This window comes from Hypomesus transpacificus, chromosome 22, assembly GCF_021917145.1.
Source record: "Hypomesus transpacificus isolate Combined female chromosome 22, fHypTra1, whole genome shotgun sequence".
Classification (NCBI taxonomy): domain Eukaryota; kingdom Metazoa; phylum Chordata; class Actinopteri; order Osmeriformes; family Osmeridae; genus Hypomesus; species Hypomesus transpacificus.
The window spans coordinates 3,256,911-3,278,005 of record NC_061081.1 but is presented as its reverse complement, the minus strand read 5'-3'; the positions used below and the strand labels follow the sequence as shown (position 1 = coordinate 3,278,005).

General features: G+C 45.1%; 1 protein-coding gene across 1 annotated transcript; it reads left to right on the top strand.

Moving 5' to 3' along the window:
- Positions 1–1,168: 1,168 nt before the first annotated feature.
- Positions 1,169–20,298, top strand: npdc1a (neural proliferation, differentiation and control, 1a). The gene is made up of 9 exons (XM_047045326.1): positions 1,169–1,532; positions 10,320–10,466; positions 16,673–16,765; positions 16,962–17,171; positions 17,700–17,766; positions 18,017–18,101; positions 18,226–18,305; positions 18,597–18,696; positions 18,808–20,298. The coding sequence occupies exons 1-9, from the start codon at positions 1,421–1,423 to the stop codon at positions 18,871–18,873; spliced, it is 960 nt and encodes a 319-aa protein (XP_046901282.1). The 5' UTR covers positions 1,169–1,420; the 3' UTR covers positions 18,874–20,298.
- Positions 20,299–21,095: the final 797 nt, after the last annotated feature.

Sequence of the window (21,095 nt, the reverse complement as noted above, 5' to 3'; positions counted from 1 at the left end):
CAAAAGCCCAAAGAACAAAGAAAACTCTCAATGAAAAGCATTTTACAGTAAACTCAAATTGTGTACAACTGCATGCATCATTAGAAACAAGTGAACAATATGGAGTAATTGTGTTTAAAAATGACAACAGTGTTGTAGTTGTTTTTTTACTGTTTGCCGCCTGTGTTGACCATTTTGCAACACAAGTGCATCACAATGCAAAATGTTTTTAGTGAGTGAGAATGTGTTTAGAGTTTTGCCGAAAGAGTGACTGATTTGACAAAGGGGTTTAGGCCACTGAACATTTGATTCCGAGAATGGGGTTTAGTGTTTTAGCAATTCAGAAAAACTGTAAGTCTGAAAGGTCAGAAGGAAGTCTACACATAGGCCTATTTTGTTTGTTAATTACAATATGTCAAGTTAGAATAATGCATTTGAATATGAACTATCTGAATAGTCTTTTTCAGGTACTACTTCTGTTACTGGCCAGCAGAGTGCGCTCTCTGACAAGTGCTTGTGTATCCAGCCAGTGCCACTCTTACTCCTCCCCAATCCTGGACCATTCCAGGTTCGTCACTGTCCATCGGAAACACCACATATCTCCCTACACTGAACATCAGGGAAGCATAAAACTACTAAAGAACACTTGTGTGAAACAACAGAAACCCCCCATACTGAGTTTTATCAGTTTTGAACCGTGATTTTGTCAATATCAGATCTCTGTTCTCAGTGGTTCTCCACAACTCCATCCAAGCTCCCACCTGCCTGGGCCAGCCAGGGTCCAAGACCAGAAACCTTCTGGTTAGAAGATGCCTACTGTGGAACAATCTGTTTTTGATTCATTAACAAACTAGTCGGCTTCTGTTCTGTTGATGCTTTTCTATGCACGCGTAATAAAGGCACTGGAGACTCCACTTATCCTTCCGGTCTGGTTGAATCAGACCAGACATTCTAAATATGAACCTTAGTAAACGAATAAATCCGTAATAAATGTTTGTATTCATATTGGCCCTAGCATAGCGGACTATTGTAAACTGGAACCCACCTGTTACCTATAGGCCTATCTACTTGTCCGCGCGCTGTCAAATAAACCCTTTTTTCCTACAGCGTCATGACGCTGACTAGGATGCAACGCCGGAGTTGTACGTAGTTCACCCCCGTTTACCTCATGTAATCTCCTGTCCGAGCTGAATTCCCACCCCCTCCTTCACCGACAGCGGCGCTATCTTTAGCTCTGCCACGGATTACCACTCGTGAACGAAAGGCGAAGACCGTAAATTGACTGCGCTGGAGCGCAAACCGACAGGATTGCGTTCTTCTCTGTGTATATTATTTCTCGACTTTACACCATACTCTTTAAGCATTGGTATTACAGGACAGCTGCGGAAATGACAAGCTCCATGTCTCCGTCTCTGGCTATACGTTCCTAAAAAGACCAAAGATGCTGCCTCCGAACCGGATCGAACGACAACCCCGGGCCTCCCTCCTCCCCGGGGTTCTGCTGTGTTTCTGTGTTATTCTCACCACTGTTTCTGCTAGTAGAGCTATGCCAGGTAAGAATAACCTTTTTACATAAATTTAAGTAACACTATTCGGACAATGTCAATTATTTTGACTGGGTGACAATCTATGCCAACCTCAAATAGTCAATGATTTAATCTGTCAATGTATTTTTTTTTCATCTGATATTTCAATAGCGTAAAGGCTACTGCTTTTAACAAGTTCAGTATAATAGTATACATTTCCCCCCGAACACAGGCTACACTGAACATAAATACAATACATTTAATGTTTGTTTCTCGTATACATGTAACACTTTTGCCTATTTGTTACGCTGACGGTGTAGGTTATTTGTTTCTAAGCCACCAGATGGTTTCATTGAATCTGGGCAGGTTATATCACAGATACCTTTAATTTATAATTACCGTTTGGTAACTGTCTCTGCGAACATCTATGGAAAAAGACAACAAAAATACTTGCTTTACCCTCCCATTATTAAATCCCTTCCTTGTTTTTAAGAAAGTTATAGTGACTGCGTTTATTAACAAAAGCTGCACTTCCTCCTGTATTCTCGTGTCTACATGGTACTAGTTATTCATTGTTCATACATTGTCATGAATAAACTTTCTAGACATGTTGCAAAGTAAAAAAGAATATGATGTGTGGTGGATGGGAAGATTTGGTACTGTAGCCGTGCAGCACAGGTCTTTGGGGGCAGAATGTACTGACTGGCTGGCTGGTGATGGAGCTACAGAGATAATCTCCCCTGATCTCTTAACACGGAGACCCTTTGGGAGACACAACAGCTGGGCACTCTCCCTCAATCTCTGTCATCTGGCTGGCGTGGACACGCACACACGCACACGGCACATACACACATGCACCCACAACCAGGCACACATGCACTGCCACCCAATCCCCAAATCCCACAGAGGCAAGCACACAGGACGCTTAACACATGAACCGGGAACCTCAGGGCACAGGCCTGGGGATTCATCCTCAATCCCCGACACACGCTTAATCCGCATCACAAAGAATGTATTTGCCTTTGAAACAGGATCTTAGCAACCCCAAAAAAGATGTCCTAATGGTGGAGTGCTTTGTTGTATTTATGAACAAGACAACGTGTCCAATCATTAGACTCTAATGCATATGTAAACAGTCCAACCAGTCTCTGCTATTTGTCAATTATCAAGGCTGATGTTGAGGCTTTGTCTGTGTCCATATGGCTTTAGAATGTGTTATTGTGAAGTCGGCTGTAAATCCTAACAAGGTACAGCACTGCGTAGCTGCGACTGTGCGATGATATAAGTGGAGAGGACTGTCAAACACAGCGAAGATGGGAAAATTGAACTCACATTTTGTGAGCGGCTCTATTTTGCACATTTACGCCCTCTGGTTTCTCAATCTGCATAGCCTACAGGCTTTATTAACTTTAATAAGTTGATAAGAGACAAAAACGGCATTATAAAGGTTGATAAAAATATAAAATTATTTTTTTAAATGTCTCTATTCATAGGTAACTGTGCTGCTGGCATTGTTTCTTGTGTCTGGTTTGTCTCTCAGGAAGCTTGTTTTGAGCAGAGCCTTTGAGTCCATCTAAGGAAAACCCGCCTGGACGCTTGTTGGCATTAGGGAGATTATAGTTGAACTGATATTATTAGACACAGTTACAGGTAGCAAACACACATGCACACATACACATCGTTTATGACCCCAGGGTGGTCATGGCTACCATAAGAAGGTTGTTTAGGCGTATCTGTGGGAGGTGAGACAGGAGCAGGTGGAAAATTGGTCTCGTTGCCACGTACACTTAACCAGCTGGGGCCACATAGGTCGCTGGTTCACAGATCACACACTCACACACGCATATAAACAAAGGCACACACAGACACACACACAGACATACATTACATATACAATAACACACATACGCAGACATACATACACACACACACACACAGTCACTTGGATGATAATCGATATAAAAAAGAGAAAAAAAGACAGAAGTTGTGGCTGAGGAGAGACAAGAGCAGAGCACAAACAGGCACGACCTCAGTGGAATGAGTGAAAGGGCGATGGAATTAAACAAGACGTCTATTTGAAACTGAAGAATCTTTCAAATCGCTAAAAGCAACTCGTAAAATGGAGCAATTGAGCGATTTAACAGCATGCACACTTTACCATCAAGCAGAAGTGAAGAGATGATCACAAAAAGTTTATTTCATCTCCTAGTTCATACAGCTGAATCAGAACATCTGTCCCTTTGAAGTACTTTCCACAGTGGACAGTGCTACAGATGACGCGCAAATCGCTTTATCATTGACGGGGATCTGTTGGAAAGTCAAACAGATCCTTGGGAGAGAGTTGAAAACGATTTTACACAAACAAATATTTCCTTCTGAAGACGTCTTAGGAAATGGTCATCCTGGCTGGCCAGTACGCTCATTCTACTGTGGACTGTGCGAAGGATAGAAGGTTTCAACATTTATCTTATCAGGCAATGTTGCTATGGCATTTATGTGTATGTGTGTGTTGCTGTGTTTCACCCGAGGGAAGAAAACAGAACACAGAACCAGGAAATGAGGGAGCTAATATTGAATTCAATCGATCCAGAGACATTTTCCTTGACGTTCTGCACAGTCTACACCTCCTGGGGCTGCAATCGATGCTGTCTGGATCGTCTTGAATGCCCACCGCCCACCCCTCTGACCATCCTCATCTTGTTACAGTTTATGTCACACACACACATACACACATACATCTGAAAGTACAGCTCTGCGTTTGAAGGACGTTTTAAGTACTAGAGACAGAAAGATGCAGGAAGCCATTCTCTGTTCAGTAGCAAAGTTGCAGTGAAGCGATAGAGAGAGAGAGAGAGAGAGAGAGAGAGAGAGAGAGAGAGAGAGAGAGAGAGAGAGAGAGAGAGAGAAAGAGAGAGAGAGAAGGTGGACAGGCGGTAGACGTATTTGTCATCAGAGAAAGAGAGACGGAGGAACGAAAGGAAAGATAGAACAATAGAGTCACTTTGGGCACACCTGTTTGTCGAATGACCCGTTCTGCCTGCTACACTGAGGCATGAATGTGCCGGGCACGCATTCCTCCTGTTCCCACTTCCTTATCGTTTTCTTCCACCTCAGTAACTCAGTAACCAGTTTTTCGTTTTGGTCCTGCTAGTGTTACGAAAAGTGTCGGGTCACAGTGTACATATCTCAGGGCTATTTAAACAGATTCAACTTTTCCTGTTCCCTTTGCTTCTCTGACAGACGTTCCGGAAAGGTTTCATCAGAGAAAGACACACGCCCAACACCTCCAAGGCTCTTTTGTCACTGGAAAACAGCTGTCAGTCATGCACAGTAGCACAGGTGTTTGTTTGTTCTTCCAAAGTGGTGCTGATAAGATGTGGTGTTGACCGTAAGTCAGGCCAAGGTGACATAGTTCCAGATATAGTCTGTGTGTCGGGAATGAAGGCAGCAGGTCTGATTCCCAGTGTTTCACAAGCGTCTGAATGTCAGGTTGAATTACAGGAGTTCTGGTTGACTGATTACTTCTTTGTGCACTCTTTCCGAAGACCTATCCTAATGCCTTCAGGGCTCTCTAGTCTCCCACATTCGCTGTGAGACTCACGCATTTCAGTGATTCTCACGCTTTTACACGACACCTCGTATTTCTCATGCATTTCAATCTTTTCTCACGCTGAGAAGTAAAGGAGAACTTGTCCCGCTATATACAATTAACGGACGAGGCGCAGGCATACTAAGAGGATAGTTGTGTCGAGTTATGCAGAGTTCAATGCCAATTAAAAAACTTCCCCTCGACCCTGGATCTTTCTTTCTTTCCTCCTTGAGATCATCTCCAATCAAATGTTATTGGACAAATACTTGGTTGTGTCTACATTGCTCCATGTTACTACACATGACTACAACAATACTTATGTCCACTGAAGAGTTCTGTGTGGAGGGAAGTTTGCATTGGGAAGGACAGAACTTCGTGATTCTCCTGTCCAGTAAAGTGGCCGCTCTCGTGTCGTCTGTTAGTGCAGGCACTCGATTTGGAGTGCAAGGACGACTTCCCATATGTCCTGAGAAACAGGAAGTTCACACAATGGAACAGCGTTACCCTTCTGGCATGGCCAGTTTCCTGCCCCCTGGTCCCTGCCCACTTCACCAATCAACACCCTATGTAGGATGCACGCACACACAACAACACAGTCACGCCAATGCAGGCACATTCACATTCATACTGACAGTGTGAATCATACTGTATCACACACAAACACTAATTTTTTAAGGCACAGATTAAGTGCTAGCTTTTCTCATAAAGAGCAGCCGTTGCGGCAGAGTGACTAAAGCAAACAAACGGTGCCACGTAAGTGTCTATGTTGGGGAGCGCTAGGCCACTGTGTTCCTCAGTGCTCCTAATTACCCAGCATGCCACAGCAGATGGCTGGACTAGTCATTTTATTTATCTATCATTGGCTCATCAGGTGTTGCTGTTACAAAACGTTTTTACACCTCGGTCATCCTTGCTGACCTAATGACACATCATGTAGGGCATCGTTATTGAGCCCTCACTGCCTCCGACTCCCTTTTTCCTCTTTTTCCTACCTCTCTCTTTCCCTCTCTCTCCCCTCTGTTGTCCACTATCTCGCTTCACCCCTGTTTTTCTCCCTCCCCCTCTTTCTCTCCCTCCCTCTTTTCCTCTCTCACTAGCTCTCTCTCACATTTCCCTCACTCCTTCTGTCTACCTTTTTCTCGAGGTCTCTCGGGCGAGAGCACAGTCTCCCTTCATCTCTCCCTCATCTCGAGTCTCCTTCCCCACCATTTTTCTCCCTCCCTCTCTCTCTCTCTCTCTCTCTCTCTCTCTCTCTCTCTCTATCCCCCTCTCTCCCTCACTCTCTCACTATCTCCCTCTCGCTCTCTCTGTCTAATTAGCTAGCTGTGAAGGTGACAATGTGATGCATCCTGCCCTCCTGTGGTTTCTTGTCACACCTTATGAAATGTAGGCACTTCCCGTCCCGTAGTGTGTGTGGTATCGATCCAGCTTGCCGGGTTTAGGATGGAACGGTCGGATGCAGTATCCCTGAGGTCATTAAACGGAGGGTCTCTACACAGTCTGTCATTAGTGTACCAGTAATCTGTGATGGTTATCATCCTTTGCCCCCATGCTTTAGTTTTAGACAAATGGTGATGATGAGGGTGTGTGTGTGTGTGTGTGTGCATGCTTGCTTGCCAGTGTGTGAAGAGTAATTATTGTGGTCCGGTAGTGGCTTTGCAACATTAACCACCCACAGCATTCGATAAATGTTCCAGCAACACTGCTCGATAACAAACATAACACACATACACATTTTCTTGCTTTTTTGATTCCATCCCTCATGTTGAAGACAGAGGGAAGAGAAATTGATGTTAAATGTGATTCATTTTCATTAATGAATCAAATGAATCAATGACATAGATCTAAACAGGGAGCTGTGCTATCCAGAGGGATTTGGGGCTGGTGTGCTGGTGGTTTGATATGGGACGACCAGCCCCCAGTCACCATGTTCTGCTGTTTGATCTTGTGTCTCTGCTGCATGAACAGGGTCAGATCATCCCAGATCTGGACAACAATCATCACTCTTTACACACATGCACACGCACGCACACTTTCTGATCAAAGGGTCCAGGGTTGGACAGGTGAGAGAAAGATGGTGCGCTGAGTGCGAGAGAAAGAGGGAGAGAGAGAGAGAGAAAACAGAGAAGGGAAGAGCTTTTGAGAGAGTGAATGGTAAAAAGGGAGATACAGAGAAAGATGAGTGCAGAAAGGGGGCTGGAGAGAGAGAGAGAGAAAGAGAGAAAGAGAGAGAGAAAAAGAGAGAGAGAGAGAGAGAGAGAGAGAGAGAGAGAGAGAGAGAGAGAGAGAGAGAGAGAGAGAGAGAGAGAGAGAGAGAGAGAGAGAGAGAGAGAGAGAGGGGAATGGAGTATGACCAGAGACAGAACACCCCAATTCCGGCAGGCGTTTTGGTGAAACATCAACAGTGAAGAAAAAGAAGGGAGAGGAAGAAATAACAAGAGAAACAGATAGTGGAGAGAGCAATATGGATGAAGATTTAAAAAAAAGATGAGAAAGATGAGGACAGAGGGGAGTCGAAGGAGGGAGGGAGAACATTTAAAGAAGAGAGGCATAGAGGGAAAGATTAAGACAGAACGAGCAAGACATACTGGAACAGAAAGAGAAAACGGGAAAGGGATAACAAGAAAGAGAGACACAGAGAAGGGATGAAAGGATTTTCAAAAGCCAGGTGGTGACATGGCAGCCGGCAGTGTGTTGGGTTTCTGGAATATAAAAATATAAATTAGTAAAAGGCGACTATGCAACGGCTTGGTCGGGACACTGCAGAGTGGAAGTCTGCTGATGGGAAAGCAACTACACCCGGTAGCCAGGCTGTGTCAGTCCTGATCCTGATGTGGGCGAAGGTTTCATCGGGTCTAAATCTATTGAGAGAGCCGGGCCGCGGGCAGCACGGGCAGAGAGAGGAGGAGCAAACAAATGGAAGGACCTCCGTTTCTCATGCACTATCTTTGATCCAGTTGTCCGACGATCGGACTCTCGTTTTGCACGCGGGGACCGGCGCACACACGCTTCTCTCACATTCACGTGTCATTTACTGACTGACTCACGGCCCGAAGCCTCTCAGACAGAGTGATTTTTCATCTGGTTAGTGGATGATGAGATCTCCTGCTCTTTCCCGGTCGACAGGCGCACGCATGGCTAACGTCAGGATCAAGGAAATGTATTATGGTGATCAGAGGAGAATTCGAGTTCTTCAGGAAAAGAAAGGATGGCACGTGTCATGTAAAAATAGAGAGCCCCCCCCCCCCCCCCCCCCGGGATAAAGAGAGTGAGAGAGAGAGAGAGAGAGAGAGAGAGAGAGAGAGAGAGAGAGAGAGAGAGAGAGAGAGAGAGAGAGAGAGAGAGAGAGAGAGAGAGTGATAGACAGAGCGAGAAAGTTGGATTGAGAGAGAAACCGGCACAGCGAGAGAGAGAGAGAGAGAGAGAGAGAGAGAGAGAGAGAGAAGAGAGAGAGAGAGAGAGAGAGGGGAGAGAGGAGAGAGAGAGAGAGAGAGAGAGAGAGAGAGAGAGAGAGAGAGAGAGAGAGGGAGGGAGGGAGGGGAGAGAGAGAGAGAGAGAGAGAGAGAGAGAGAGAGAGAGAGAGAGAGAGAGAGAGAGAGCAAGAGGGAGGATAAGAAAGACAGTGATCATTTGATCCCAGTTGGGTCCAGCACGTGTTCGTCACCCATGTTTTGACATCAAGGAGGGAAAGGTGAGCGTGGAGGAACAGAGAGACACACAGTGCACACTAATCCGGCGGTTGCTAGGCTACATATTGTTGTACCAAGAGTATAGATGAATCTCTTATCTCTGCATGTGAGATGGAGATGGCGCAGCATTCAGAGCATTTCTGCATCTGTCTGAAAGCACAGTTGTGGTCGAGTGAAAAGACTGCAAGCTGCTGGCTTTGCAACATGGGGGTCGAGGGCACTTGTACGGAATATTTGTTTAGGTTTACACACCAGGGCTTGAAAAACGGCACTCTGTTTATGTAGAGACTTAGTTAGGATCAAAACATCAATCAAAAACTTGCAGAGCTCGGGTTTAGCCCCGGGATGTCAGGCTAGCCCACTCCACACACACACACATATGCAGGCAAGCAAACAGCATCTCATACGACAAAATCAGCAAGACATGCAATGGAGAGAGACCAGTAGGATGTCATGTGTGTGTGAGGAGGGCAACCTGTTGCACACAGATGCCCCACACCCCAACAACTACTCATCCATCCTATAGAAGCACCAAATCCACTATATGGAAGATAGTCAAATCTGTGATTGACCTTTCAAGTTTGTACCAAACCGATACACAGACTGTCTCCAGTATGGACTGTAGGATGAAGACTTGACCCCAGAATTCAGGCTCATTGACAACCAGGTGTTCCAGGGCCCAAAGGTTCTAGGGCCCAGAGTAATACTGGGGATACTGTGGGGGCCCTCCGGCCCCCGCCTCTCCCTCATAACCCTGGACCTCAGGAGTCTGGGGTATCCAGGTCCCACCCTAGCCTGTCTGCAGTGTGGATCTCTATAGCCCACAGCACCTGGAAAGATTTGCTGATTATAAAGGTCACTTTACGATCAGCTTTGAATGTGTTTGTGTGTGTGTGTGTGAGAGAGAGAGAGAGAGAGAGAGAGAGAGAGAGAGCGAGAGAGCGCACATCTGTGCCCGTTTGTGCCCTAGGCTTTAGCCCACATTATGCTCCTCATCTCATCTGTAATGCAATCAGTTGCCATGACATTTCCAAGCGACGGCCCGGCGACGTCACGGCCGCCGGTAGAAAGCCGTCGCACACTTGCTCGCACACACACTCGTCCTGTTCTTTATCACACTCACCCGCACTCACCCTGCTGATCCCACTCACACACTCATTGCTCTTGATGTGCCTTGTTGTGCAGTGGGGTTATATCTGTTTGGAATAGTCTGGTAATAACCTGATATCATGACTCGTGATCAGGTCACGACCACAGAAATATATAAACAGGGACACAATGTTGGGCGGTGACACAATGTTGGGGGGTTTCATCGGGGGTGTCTCATGGCTGAGCGGTTAGGGAATCGGGCTACGAATCAGAAGGTTGCTGGTTCGATTCCCGGCCGTGCCATAATGACATTGTGTCCCTGGGCGAGGCACTTCACCCTATTTGCCTCGGGGGAATGTCCCTGTACTTACTGTAAGTCGCTCTGGGTAAGAGTGTCTACTAAATGTAAATATTGACCTGTGTGTCTGTTCCTCTGTGTTTTTTCAGCTAAGAGGAAATGCCACGCCATAGACTGTGTCCATGAGGGGCGGGAAATCTGCCGGGGTGGCTCCTCCCACTGCGGCCCTTGCCGCTCCCCATTGGAGGAGAACGAGGAAAGAAAGTGTGTCGTCAAGAAGATCCCCTATGACTATGGTATGAGGATGTTGCGACGCACTCTCTTTCACATGCACACACACACACACATACGGTTACCAGTCAACTAAGAAAACAGTGTGTGTGTGTGTGTGTTCAGTGGGGGGGTACGTGTGTACCTCAGACAGACCACCTCTGGCCCCGAGGAGAGACAGGAACCTCCCCCCCCCACCCCCTTCTTCACTCTCGTTTGCTCTCATTTCCTCTCTGCATCACCTCTATCTCTCCCCCTCCCTCCCTCCCTCCAGTACCTCCCTCCCTCCCTGCATCAGTGAGCTGTTCTGCAGTCTGATCCTGTGTTCCTCTAATCCCCCCCATCCCCACACACACAGACAGAAACATGACACCCACACAGACACACACTTAATCACCGCCTCAACACATCTCCCTCTCTTTCACCCCCCCCCCCTCCCCTTCCATCCATCTCTCCTTCCCTCTAGATCTTTCTCTTTCCATCCTTCTTTCTTTCTCTCCATCCGTCAGTCGCTCTCCATGCCTCCCTCTCTCCGTGGCTCCCTATACTTAATCTAATTTAATTCTACGAAAGAGCCGCTCCATGTGGATAAATCTCATTCCTCATAGTTACGAACTGGGCTATTTACAAGAAATGATGTGGAAGAATTGGAGTGTCAGGCCAGAGCAGTTCTGTAGGGCACTCTTTCTTCCCTCCATCTGTCTGCTTGTGTGTGCTTCTCTCCGGGATTAATAATTTAGCAGCAAAGGACAGGCTTGGCACAGCTTAGTGGTGACGCCATCATCTGTAAAGAAGGAGAGGAGAGGGTTGTCATATAATTTTCTGAGTGAATGGTGAACAGTGTGTTGTGGGATAAAACAAGTTTATGTGTGTGTTTCATATAGTGACCTTATTACTAATACACTGATTTCTCCAACCCCCCCCAAATCTCACTGCGACATTGAGTGGCCTCATTGTTGCATTTACTTTTTTTTTATCTTCTTATTTTATCTTTTATCTTTCTTTTATCTCTTTATCTGAGGCAAACTCTTTTTTGTTTGTTTCTTGTTCACATAACATTTGTCTGACGTGTGTCGTGTTGTACATGCATCAGTCAGAGCCATGAGGGTCAAGTTAGGTCCAGAAAGGGGGATGGCAGCAGTGCTGGAACCAATACATGATTGAACCTGGCAACCCAGATGTCTTTGGCTATGCATGAAAGAGCAGCAGGATGGAAATGATTGTGCATAACAATGCTTGAATAACAAGACCGCCAACGCACTCCACAGCAGTGTGGCAGTGCATAATACACTCAGACACACACGCACACATACACAAACAGTGGGATACAGAGGCCTTGTACACACGCATACACTGGTACACCAACACTCACACAAATATACAGTACAAACTTGACATGGGAGGATTGCAAATTGTCCCATGGTCTCAAAGGAAGTGGCAAGCTAGAGAGAGACGCCAATATCCAGCACTTGTATTTTCCCCATGGTAGGAGGCTGGCTGTGGGCCAGTGATAACAAGTGTACAGCTTGTTGAAAGCAGTAGCCATCTTAGCTCCCCTAGTTCTGGGTGTTTTCTGAAGAACCTGTCTATGTTTGTCGACCAGGTGCACACTGCCATGGGTAAATATGCCATGCTTTACAGTAGTGGCCTCTGACACGCTGGAGGTACAGGATTGTGTGTACCAAAGGCAGGGCTGTGTCAACGCAACAAGTGTGCACGTACGGTACAGTAAAAGAGAGACAGAGAGTGAGAGACTGAGACACTGGGAGTGTGTCTTGGGTTTAGATTTAGTCATTTAGCAGACACTCTAATCCAGAGCAATTTATAGTAAGTACAGGGACATTCCCCCCGAGGCAAGTAGGGTGAAGTGCCTAGCCCAAGGACACAACATCATTTTGCACGGCCGGGAATCGAACTGGTAACCTTCTGATGACTTCCGATTCCCTAACCACTCAGCCATCTGACTCCCTGGGTTTGCTCTTTAAAATGCACAGCATGTGACCATGTAACAGGGAAATGAGGGCTTTGTGTTTACGTCAGAGCCTGAAGCCAGTGTGACTGTCATGTAGTGGTAGCTAACTCCAGCTGGACCAAAGGGACATGCAGGTCCAGGTAACAGACAAGCGATGATTCAGACAGACAAGCCCTGGTTAATGGGCCTCTCTAGTTAATGGAAACCAATGACAACCGGACACAGGCCATTAGCTAAGAGGAAGGTGGTATCATGACATCATGGGGCTGGGCAGCGTGGGTAATGTGGTTTGTGATGCCTGGTGAAGGCCATGCTTTGAACAAGTGTAAACTGAGGTGATGAAAGGCTAAGAGTTGATAGGGCACATCAGAAGGTCTCATGAAGTGTCCCGTGTGTGGGGAAGGAAAGGATGGGGAAATGTCGTTTTGTTCAAAAGGTTAGATCAGAGAGATCTCCGAAGTTTACACGTGTTTACACAGCAACGTGCGTTGCCGGGGAGAGGTGCGTATTTATAGAGTTTGTGGATCGGAGGACGAGTAGAGGTTTTATGAGACATGTTGACAAAGGGGTTCTCACTCCCATGGTGGTCAAGAAGAGGTTGTGTAACTCAGAACAACTGATGCAATTGCACACTGCTCAAATGTATCCTGTCACGCTCAAACAAGATTCCACCGTGCTCTCAAACCATGTTCCGGGAGGTCTATCCTAAACATTTATGGCCAATGGTCCTAAGTGAGTCAATGTTGAGCTGTTATCCTCACACTTGCCACAAGGTGGCGAGGTAGGGTTTTTTTTTATTATAGGGATCACCTATAAAAGAGACCGAGGTCTCAAGATGGCTTACCGTATCTTTTATTCGCTTTGGTACTATTTTCACAAGTAAGGTGTACATTTTCAAAACTCTTAGTACAAAGATCCAAACTGATGACATTTGTAACGCAACTAGTCATTCTTTCAAAACCTGATGGAATGCTTTCAGTCCACATAATCATTGTTTCAAACACAAGATTATTGTAATATGAAATGGGAACATTTGGTTTAATCACCGAAACACAACAGTATGATCTGCTTTCAGTTTAGTACTTTTAACAATCAGTTCATCCGACAGCAAACAATGCAAGATACATGTTTCAAATTGGCCTTAGAAGTGCTGAAATGAATATGCTACAGTACTATGTAAAAGACAGATTACACAGTTTCACATTCACATTAGACACATTTCACATCCACTCACATTAGGCAATACACTTACATTACTCACATTACTGTAACATAATCTATAATTTCCAAAATATCCATCCTATGTGTAATCAAGTGAAGGATCAATGAAGACATAGTCTACAATCATTTGGGCAAATTCGTTTTTACTATTTTTCAGATGTAATTGTAACATAGGTATACTTTCTATTGTGTAACTAAATGAGAACAAAACATAACATTTAGAGGCCCCGTGCCCACCTCTCTGACCCCTCTGTTGGAGCCCATGCCCACCTCTCTTACCCCTCTGTTGGAGCCCTTGCCCACCTCTCTGACCCCTCTGTTGGAGCCCATGCCCACCTCTCTTACCCCTCTGTTGGAGCCCATGCCCACCTCTCTGACCTCTCTGTTGGAGCCCACGCCCACCTCTCTGACCCCTCTGTTGGAGCCCATGCCCACCTCTCTTACCCCTCTGTTGGAGCCCATGCCCACCTCTCTTACCCCTCTGTTGGAGCCCATGCCCACCTCTCTGACCTCTCTGTTGGTGCTCATGCCCACCTCTCTGACCCCTCTGTTGGAGCCCATGCCCACCTCTCTGACCCCTCTGTTGGTGCTCATGCCCACTTCTCTTACCTCTCTGTTGGAGCCCATGCCCACCTCTGTAACCTCTCTGTTGGCGCCCATGTCCACCTCTCTGACGGATCCCTTGTCAACAAGCTCTTCCCATTCCTTGCTGTCTATCCTGCTCCATGTTGAAAGAAATTGCCAGTGTTTACACCCCCACTTTTACGTATATCTAATGACCAATTGTGGTTACCCCAATTTGAAATCAAGTAGCAATAACGAGTATTCATCACGTGTGGTTAATTTATATGTTCGTACAAAAACACTTTTTTTTTCTGTGGTTCTCAAAATCGATATACTGTTTATTGCTGAAATGAAAATATATAGGTTTGCCAAACGGTTCAGTGATTTACCATAAAGATCAGTTTGATTAAGTGTTGGTGAAATGTGTTTACGCAAATTAGATGAGAAGCATATCAAAAGTATCGTGAGCGTTGCATTGTGAAAGACAATTACTTCATATGAAAGGTATTTCTTTGATGACACACTGATTAGGTGTGGTGAAAAACTGATTGTGTATTTTGTGCATTGTGCTTTGTCAATTGAACATGTGATTACATGTTTGAAAAAACAGACTTTTTGATGATCTGCATTGAGTTTTGTACTAACAGTTGTGAGGTTTTACCACATACTTGTGAAAATAGTACCAAAGCGAATAAAAAAAACTGTAAACATGAACACTAAAGGGTCATTTAAAAAAAGAACATTTTGAATTCAAAGAAATACGTTTGTTGATTGATGAACACTCCTACACAAGTGTCCATGGGAGACTCAAACTCTCACGATTATAAAGTATCAAATAGACTCCTGTGTCATTGTGAGTCCCAGTTATCCAGTTATCATACATCATAGCGTGTCATATTGGAGTAAGTGATTGTTCCCAATGTCCTCATGGCAAATGTAGGTAATGGACCATGTACGGGGCCCGGGGAACAGGGGGGGGCAAGGTAGAAATGGGATGTAAATGAGTTTGTAAGTGATCACGACAGAGGTGTGTGTGTGTGGTGTGTCCCACCGTTGACTTGTTTAGTGTTTGTTTGCTGCACCTTACCACCCCCTGGGTTCCTCTCAGGGGTTATGAGTAATTAACACAGTGGTGCCAAAACCTGCTCTCTCTCTCTGCACAAGGTGTGGTGTATATTTGTACATACACGCATACACAGACACGCATGGCCTCTTCTCGAGTATTCTCCAAGAACACCTTTATTCATCCCCTGATCCTTCTCAAGAACTAGCATTTCCAAATGTTGTGGTTTGCGATGACCGGTGGCTACCTCCACTAGATGGTGATCTTACATGTTGTATCATAATATTGACTCTATAGACTTTGAAAGTTCAAACTGAGTTAGTTTGTGGAGAACCACTGATGCTCTTGCTGGCAAAGCACACTGTCACCCATGGAGCTGATCACCACCTGCAAAGTGCAGATGGCATGACCCGCCTCCACCATCACCTGCTGTGGAGCAAACTAAATGGCCGGGGGCGGAGGGGGGTGAGAACCACAAAAGAAGCAAGTGAAAGTGAAACTGTCACATCATATCATGCACATCACCCCAGCCAGATGGCAAACCTTCTGGGGTGGAAAAATGGCACAGGAAATATGATGCAGCTGGTGTTAACAAACATCACAACAGCTAAGCTTGCACATTCATGTGCATGTAGCACTTTGAGTTTGTTTGATAAAAAGAACATTTGTTTTCTTTTTTTTATTGTTTTTTACCCCATATGTTTGCTCTAGCAGAATTATGTTGCATAACAGAGTGCTGGAGAGGAGATGCACCAGAGGTACAGTATTATATGTACCAAAGACAGGGCTGTGTCAACGCTCCGTGTGTGTGTGTGTTAGTGTGTGTGTGTGTGTATATCAGGTTCATAGATACAGTACAGCTCAGCATCGAACAATACTGTACAGTCAGATAATTAAAACATGTATCATCCGTACAAACGTACGAAATCAAACAGCTACAACATGAAAACAGTAGAAGGACCTTTGAGTCGTAGGTAGATGTATGAACGGCCAATCAAAAGGCAGGTTTAGGTTGAAGTCTAGGTGGTTGGGCCGAGGCGGGGGGGTTTGGCTGATTGCTCAAGCCCCCCTGTGGTGCTTCCTCCCCTGGCCACACACATACTCCACACCCTGGTTGCCATGGAGGCCTGTCCTGGTTGCAGGAATGTGGCTAACTGTCTGGCTAACATAGCTGTTAAATAGCTGTTAAACAAGAACTGGCCTTTGTCTGCTTTTATCTGTATCCCCAAACAAACAACATATACTCGTTGACCACACGAGAGACACACACACACAGACGCTAACTGGTTTTGTCCTAGGTGCATGCGTGCATCTGGTTAGGTCACAGAAACACATTCCTATATGACCAGGTGACAGATGCTGTTTCTAAGAAAGTGTTTTGTTTGTGTGTGTGTGTGTATGCGTGTCTGCAGATAAAATGACGACCATCCCTGACCTAGATGAGGAGATCGACTTCCTTCAATCAGTCATCGACAAACAGCAGGTGGTGGAGGGCAACCAAGCAAGTGAGTCCCACCGTCACTGAATGAATGTGCACTTTTTAATGTTTTCACGGGACCTCTTTTTGGCCATTGTGTATTTATTAAAAAAGTTTGTATCTTAACCCTCCCCCATTTCTCTTTCACTGCCCTCCCCCTCTTCTCTCTCCTTTCTCCCTATCCTTCCTTTGCTTCTAACTTTCCTTTACTGTCTCCTTGGAAGTCACCTCCTCCAAGACAGCTCCCATTTCTCCACAGACAGATTCTCCGAGGCAGAGACTCCAGGACCAGCTCATGGCCGGTCGGTCCACCTCCGCCCCCAAGCCTGCCACCTCCACCCCCAAGCCCGCCACTAACAAGTCCCCGTTTGAGGGCAAGGGGAGGGGAGGACCCATTGCCACCCCGTACCGTTCCAAGGACGGACTCCTTGTTAGTGAGTAGCTTCATGACGCTAGGAGACAAGTGAACATCAGCCGTGGCCATGTTGTAACCGAACCAAATGTTATGGGACACAAATACATGCTCATACACACATATTCATCAGCCCATTTCTTACAGGTAAAGACACATTTCCCAAGTATCGAACCCTCTTACATTGTGAACACTCACGCACACACACACACACATACGCAATGCTTAGTTAGAAAGTTAGTTAACCATGAAATGTTGCAACAGAAAATTGAGTCGGGGAGTAGAAATGGAGTAGGGAGTCAGATGGCTGAGCGGTTAGGAAATCGGGCTATTAATCAGAAGGTTGCCGGTTCAATGACTTTGTGTCCTTGGGCAAGTTACTTCACCCTACTTGCCTCGGGGAATGTCCCTGTACTTACCGTAAGTCTGCTAAATGTTTTGTAAGTGTAATTGTGGCTTCATTTGAGGTGTTTATGTTCTCTTTTCATGCAATGTGTCCCAGTTTCATAAGTAATAAAGGTGGTGACTGTGTGTGTGTGTCCATCTCCAGTTATGATCTCAGTGTGTATCCTGCTTGGCACAGTGGCCATGATCCTGGCAACAGTGTGTTGGTTCAGGTGAGACATCCAACCTATACTCTGCTATGACAGACATACTGTATTTCAAACAACAGGGTTGAAGTTTTGTTCACAAATGTGTGACATGAGCTATGTCTGCATTGTCACTGGAGGTCATTTTGAGAGCGTATCCAACATTTCCGAAGCTTTATGTTGTACATGTTTGTATAAGTTTAACCTATAGGCATTTAGACTTGAGAGACTTCCATCCTAACCCTATAAAAACAGTCTGATGACTTGCCTCCTGCAGGTTGAAGAGAGAAATGCGCCTGGTCCAGAAGATGGACTACCAAGCTTATGGTGGAAAACCTCCTGGAACAGCAAACGGCACCTCTGTAAGAATTGTATCCGAACATTTTCACGAGAAAGAAAGAGTGTATGTGTGACAATCTCTCTATCCTCTTTTTACTTTTCTAATGTCCTCTGTTTCCCCCCTCTCTGTTGCTCTTCTGTCACCAGGTGGGGGATCAGACTTTGGCCCAGAGTGCTCAGATGTACCACTACCAGCACCAGAAGCAGCAGATGATCTCAATGGCAAAGTGAGTTTCTTCCACGCTTTTCTCCATTTCTATCACTTCCTCTCTCTCTCTAACCATCCTCTTTTTCTTGCTCTCTCTCTCTCTCTCTCTCTCTCTCTCTCTCTCTCTCCCTCTCTCTCCCTCTCTCTGTGTTCTTTCTATATACATTTAGTCATTTAGCAGACGCTTTTATCTAGAGTGACTTACAGTAAGTACAGGGACATTCCCCCCAAGGCAAGTAGGGGGAAGTGCCTTGCACAAGGACACAACGTCAAGGACATAACTTCAAACATTTACTGTATTTCTCCCCAGACAAAAACAAGCGCACAAAGTCTCAGACTCTGAAGCCAATTCTGATGTAGAGGAAGTGGAAGGAGACTTCACTGTGTATGAGTGTCCGGGTCTGGCACCGGTGAGTAGCGTCAAACAGACAGAGACACACGCACACATTGCCCTCACCTCACCACCTAACCATTGACATCTATATGTTCTATTTCCATTTCCTGTTGTTTTTATGTGACAGACAGGTGAGATGGAAGTGAAGAATCCCTTGTTTGACGACTCCACTTTACAATACCAGAGGAAGTGAAACATTTAGACCAACTCAAAGCATAATCACACACACACAAGCCAGTTCTTACTCTGAAACAAGTCAACCCGATCTCAGAAAACTGGATGAGGCGTGTGAAAAAAAGACAAGAAATAAAGAATGAAAGATGAAGTACTTAACTGCGAAGGCTTCATTTCTACGGACGATCACGTGACCAATATCTTACGGTGTCTATAACTGTCATACTTGTCACATTTCATACTCTGTATCGTGTCTGGCTCGCACACAGCCCTTCTCAGTGAAACGCACAGTTTCACATCTGTTCTCTCATCCTTTGGGGTTTTGTCGTTTATCTAGTAAGTTTGTTTCAACCTCTAGGCAAAGTTAGTCGTCAAGAAGTTAGGAGTCAACCTTTGAGCCCTTTGTGTTGGATTTACGTTTTTCTGTATTTTAGTGTTCCTCTGGCTTGCCTTCATAATGTTCATTGTTTGTGCAGCTACTTCCCAAAGCTTCTATTTGAATGTGACACACAAGCAAACATATATATCATCCAGAAGACACACATGTGTCAACACATTTAAGAAAACCTCAATGTCCTCCTATCTTCTGTCTCTCGTCACAGCTAAAACATATTCCAGTATATTCAATTATAGGTACAAGTAATGTTTTGTCTAGTTTTTCTTCCTTAAGAAACAACAGGACCGGAGAAATCGTGGTTTTTATCTATAAGTTTAACATGTTATGCGCCCAGTCCTTGGGTTCAGATATCCCATACCCATTTCACTTGATTGAGTGTCTTTGGATACTCTCCAACCAACCAGGTTTGACATCGAAGAGCTACTGCCATTTAGGAGCAGCAAGGATTGTTATGTAGGGAGAGAGAGTGCACACACAAATGACCAGGTTACACATCGTTTCGAGAGTCCCATGTATGCCCTATGCAGATGCTTATACCATCAAGAAACTATGAACAGAATAGTACAGCTCTGCTGATATTCAACAACTGGTCGTTCCACAACTAGAACATTAGTTAATAATTGTAATTGACCATCTGTTGATAGTTTATTGAGTATATGCTGAGCATTTAGAGATCTTCAACAGATTGACTCTGAAATAAAGTGTTACAAAGTTATATATACTGTGTCTATGAAAAATTAGCACCAGAGTAAGTATATTGCATGCTTTGATTAAAAAGGATTTCATTAGATATATTTATGCTGATTTTAACTTGTATCTGTAAACTCTATCTGAGGAAGTGACATGGAAGCACTCGTCTGAAAGATCATAGATGATGGCATTAAAAAAAATGGTAGACATCACTTTCTTGTATTGCCTCTCAGTGGCAAGACCACTGTTTGTCCCAATCCCTGCAAAAAAATCATTCTAAAGAATTCACTTTTTATAAGTCTTTGTATATGCAGGCCTAGCTGAATCTGAATTAAAAGGTTTTTATTACAAGTGGAAGTTTTTGTTTGTGAGTCATTGCTGTATTTGAGCTTGGGCGTGCCTTCCTGTTTGTGTTTTCCCTGGTCTCTTTCTGTCTCCTCTTTGACACAAGTGCCACATTAGAGGTTGGAAAATTTTACTTTGGCTTTCTTGTCACAGAGCCTGAAAGCCTGGTGTGCGTTTGTGTGTGTGTGTGTGTGACTGGGGGAGGGAATTGAGCAGCTCTCGTAACTGTCCCTATGGAGTAGTCTGACCAGGGCCGTTAAAACCCATTGTCTCGGTTACGGTGGAAGGAAAAGCAGCCATTGGCTAGCACTGAGCGGGCAGTGTGTGTGTGTGTGTGTGTGTGGGGGGGGGGGGGGTATGCAGGGTGTCAAAGGCAGAGCCGTTAGGTAGAAAATCAAAAAGCCATCAGACTTGTTTGGGGGGAGGCTTACAACAGATAAGAGGTATCAACCGCAGGAGTGGTGATAACAGAGAGACACAGACAGAACCAATGGAACTTGTATACTACTCGAGCCTAAAGTGGAGGACAAGTGGAGGTGGGACAGTTTCAGTCCCTGGCAAAACAAAACCACAGCCAAGCATATACATTTTATATTTGTTGATATTTGATAATATAATATACTGGCTCATATCAGTACATATAACCTTTTTGGAACGCCTGTGTCTGGCATCCATTGTACTACAACCCAAATGTCAACCATTGACCACCTATGGTCCATGGCAAAAATGTAGGCTTTCAATTCTTACAGTAACTAATAAAGGGGCGTGTTATTCTCCATACACCGCTAAAGTACCGATCTATCTACTGG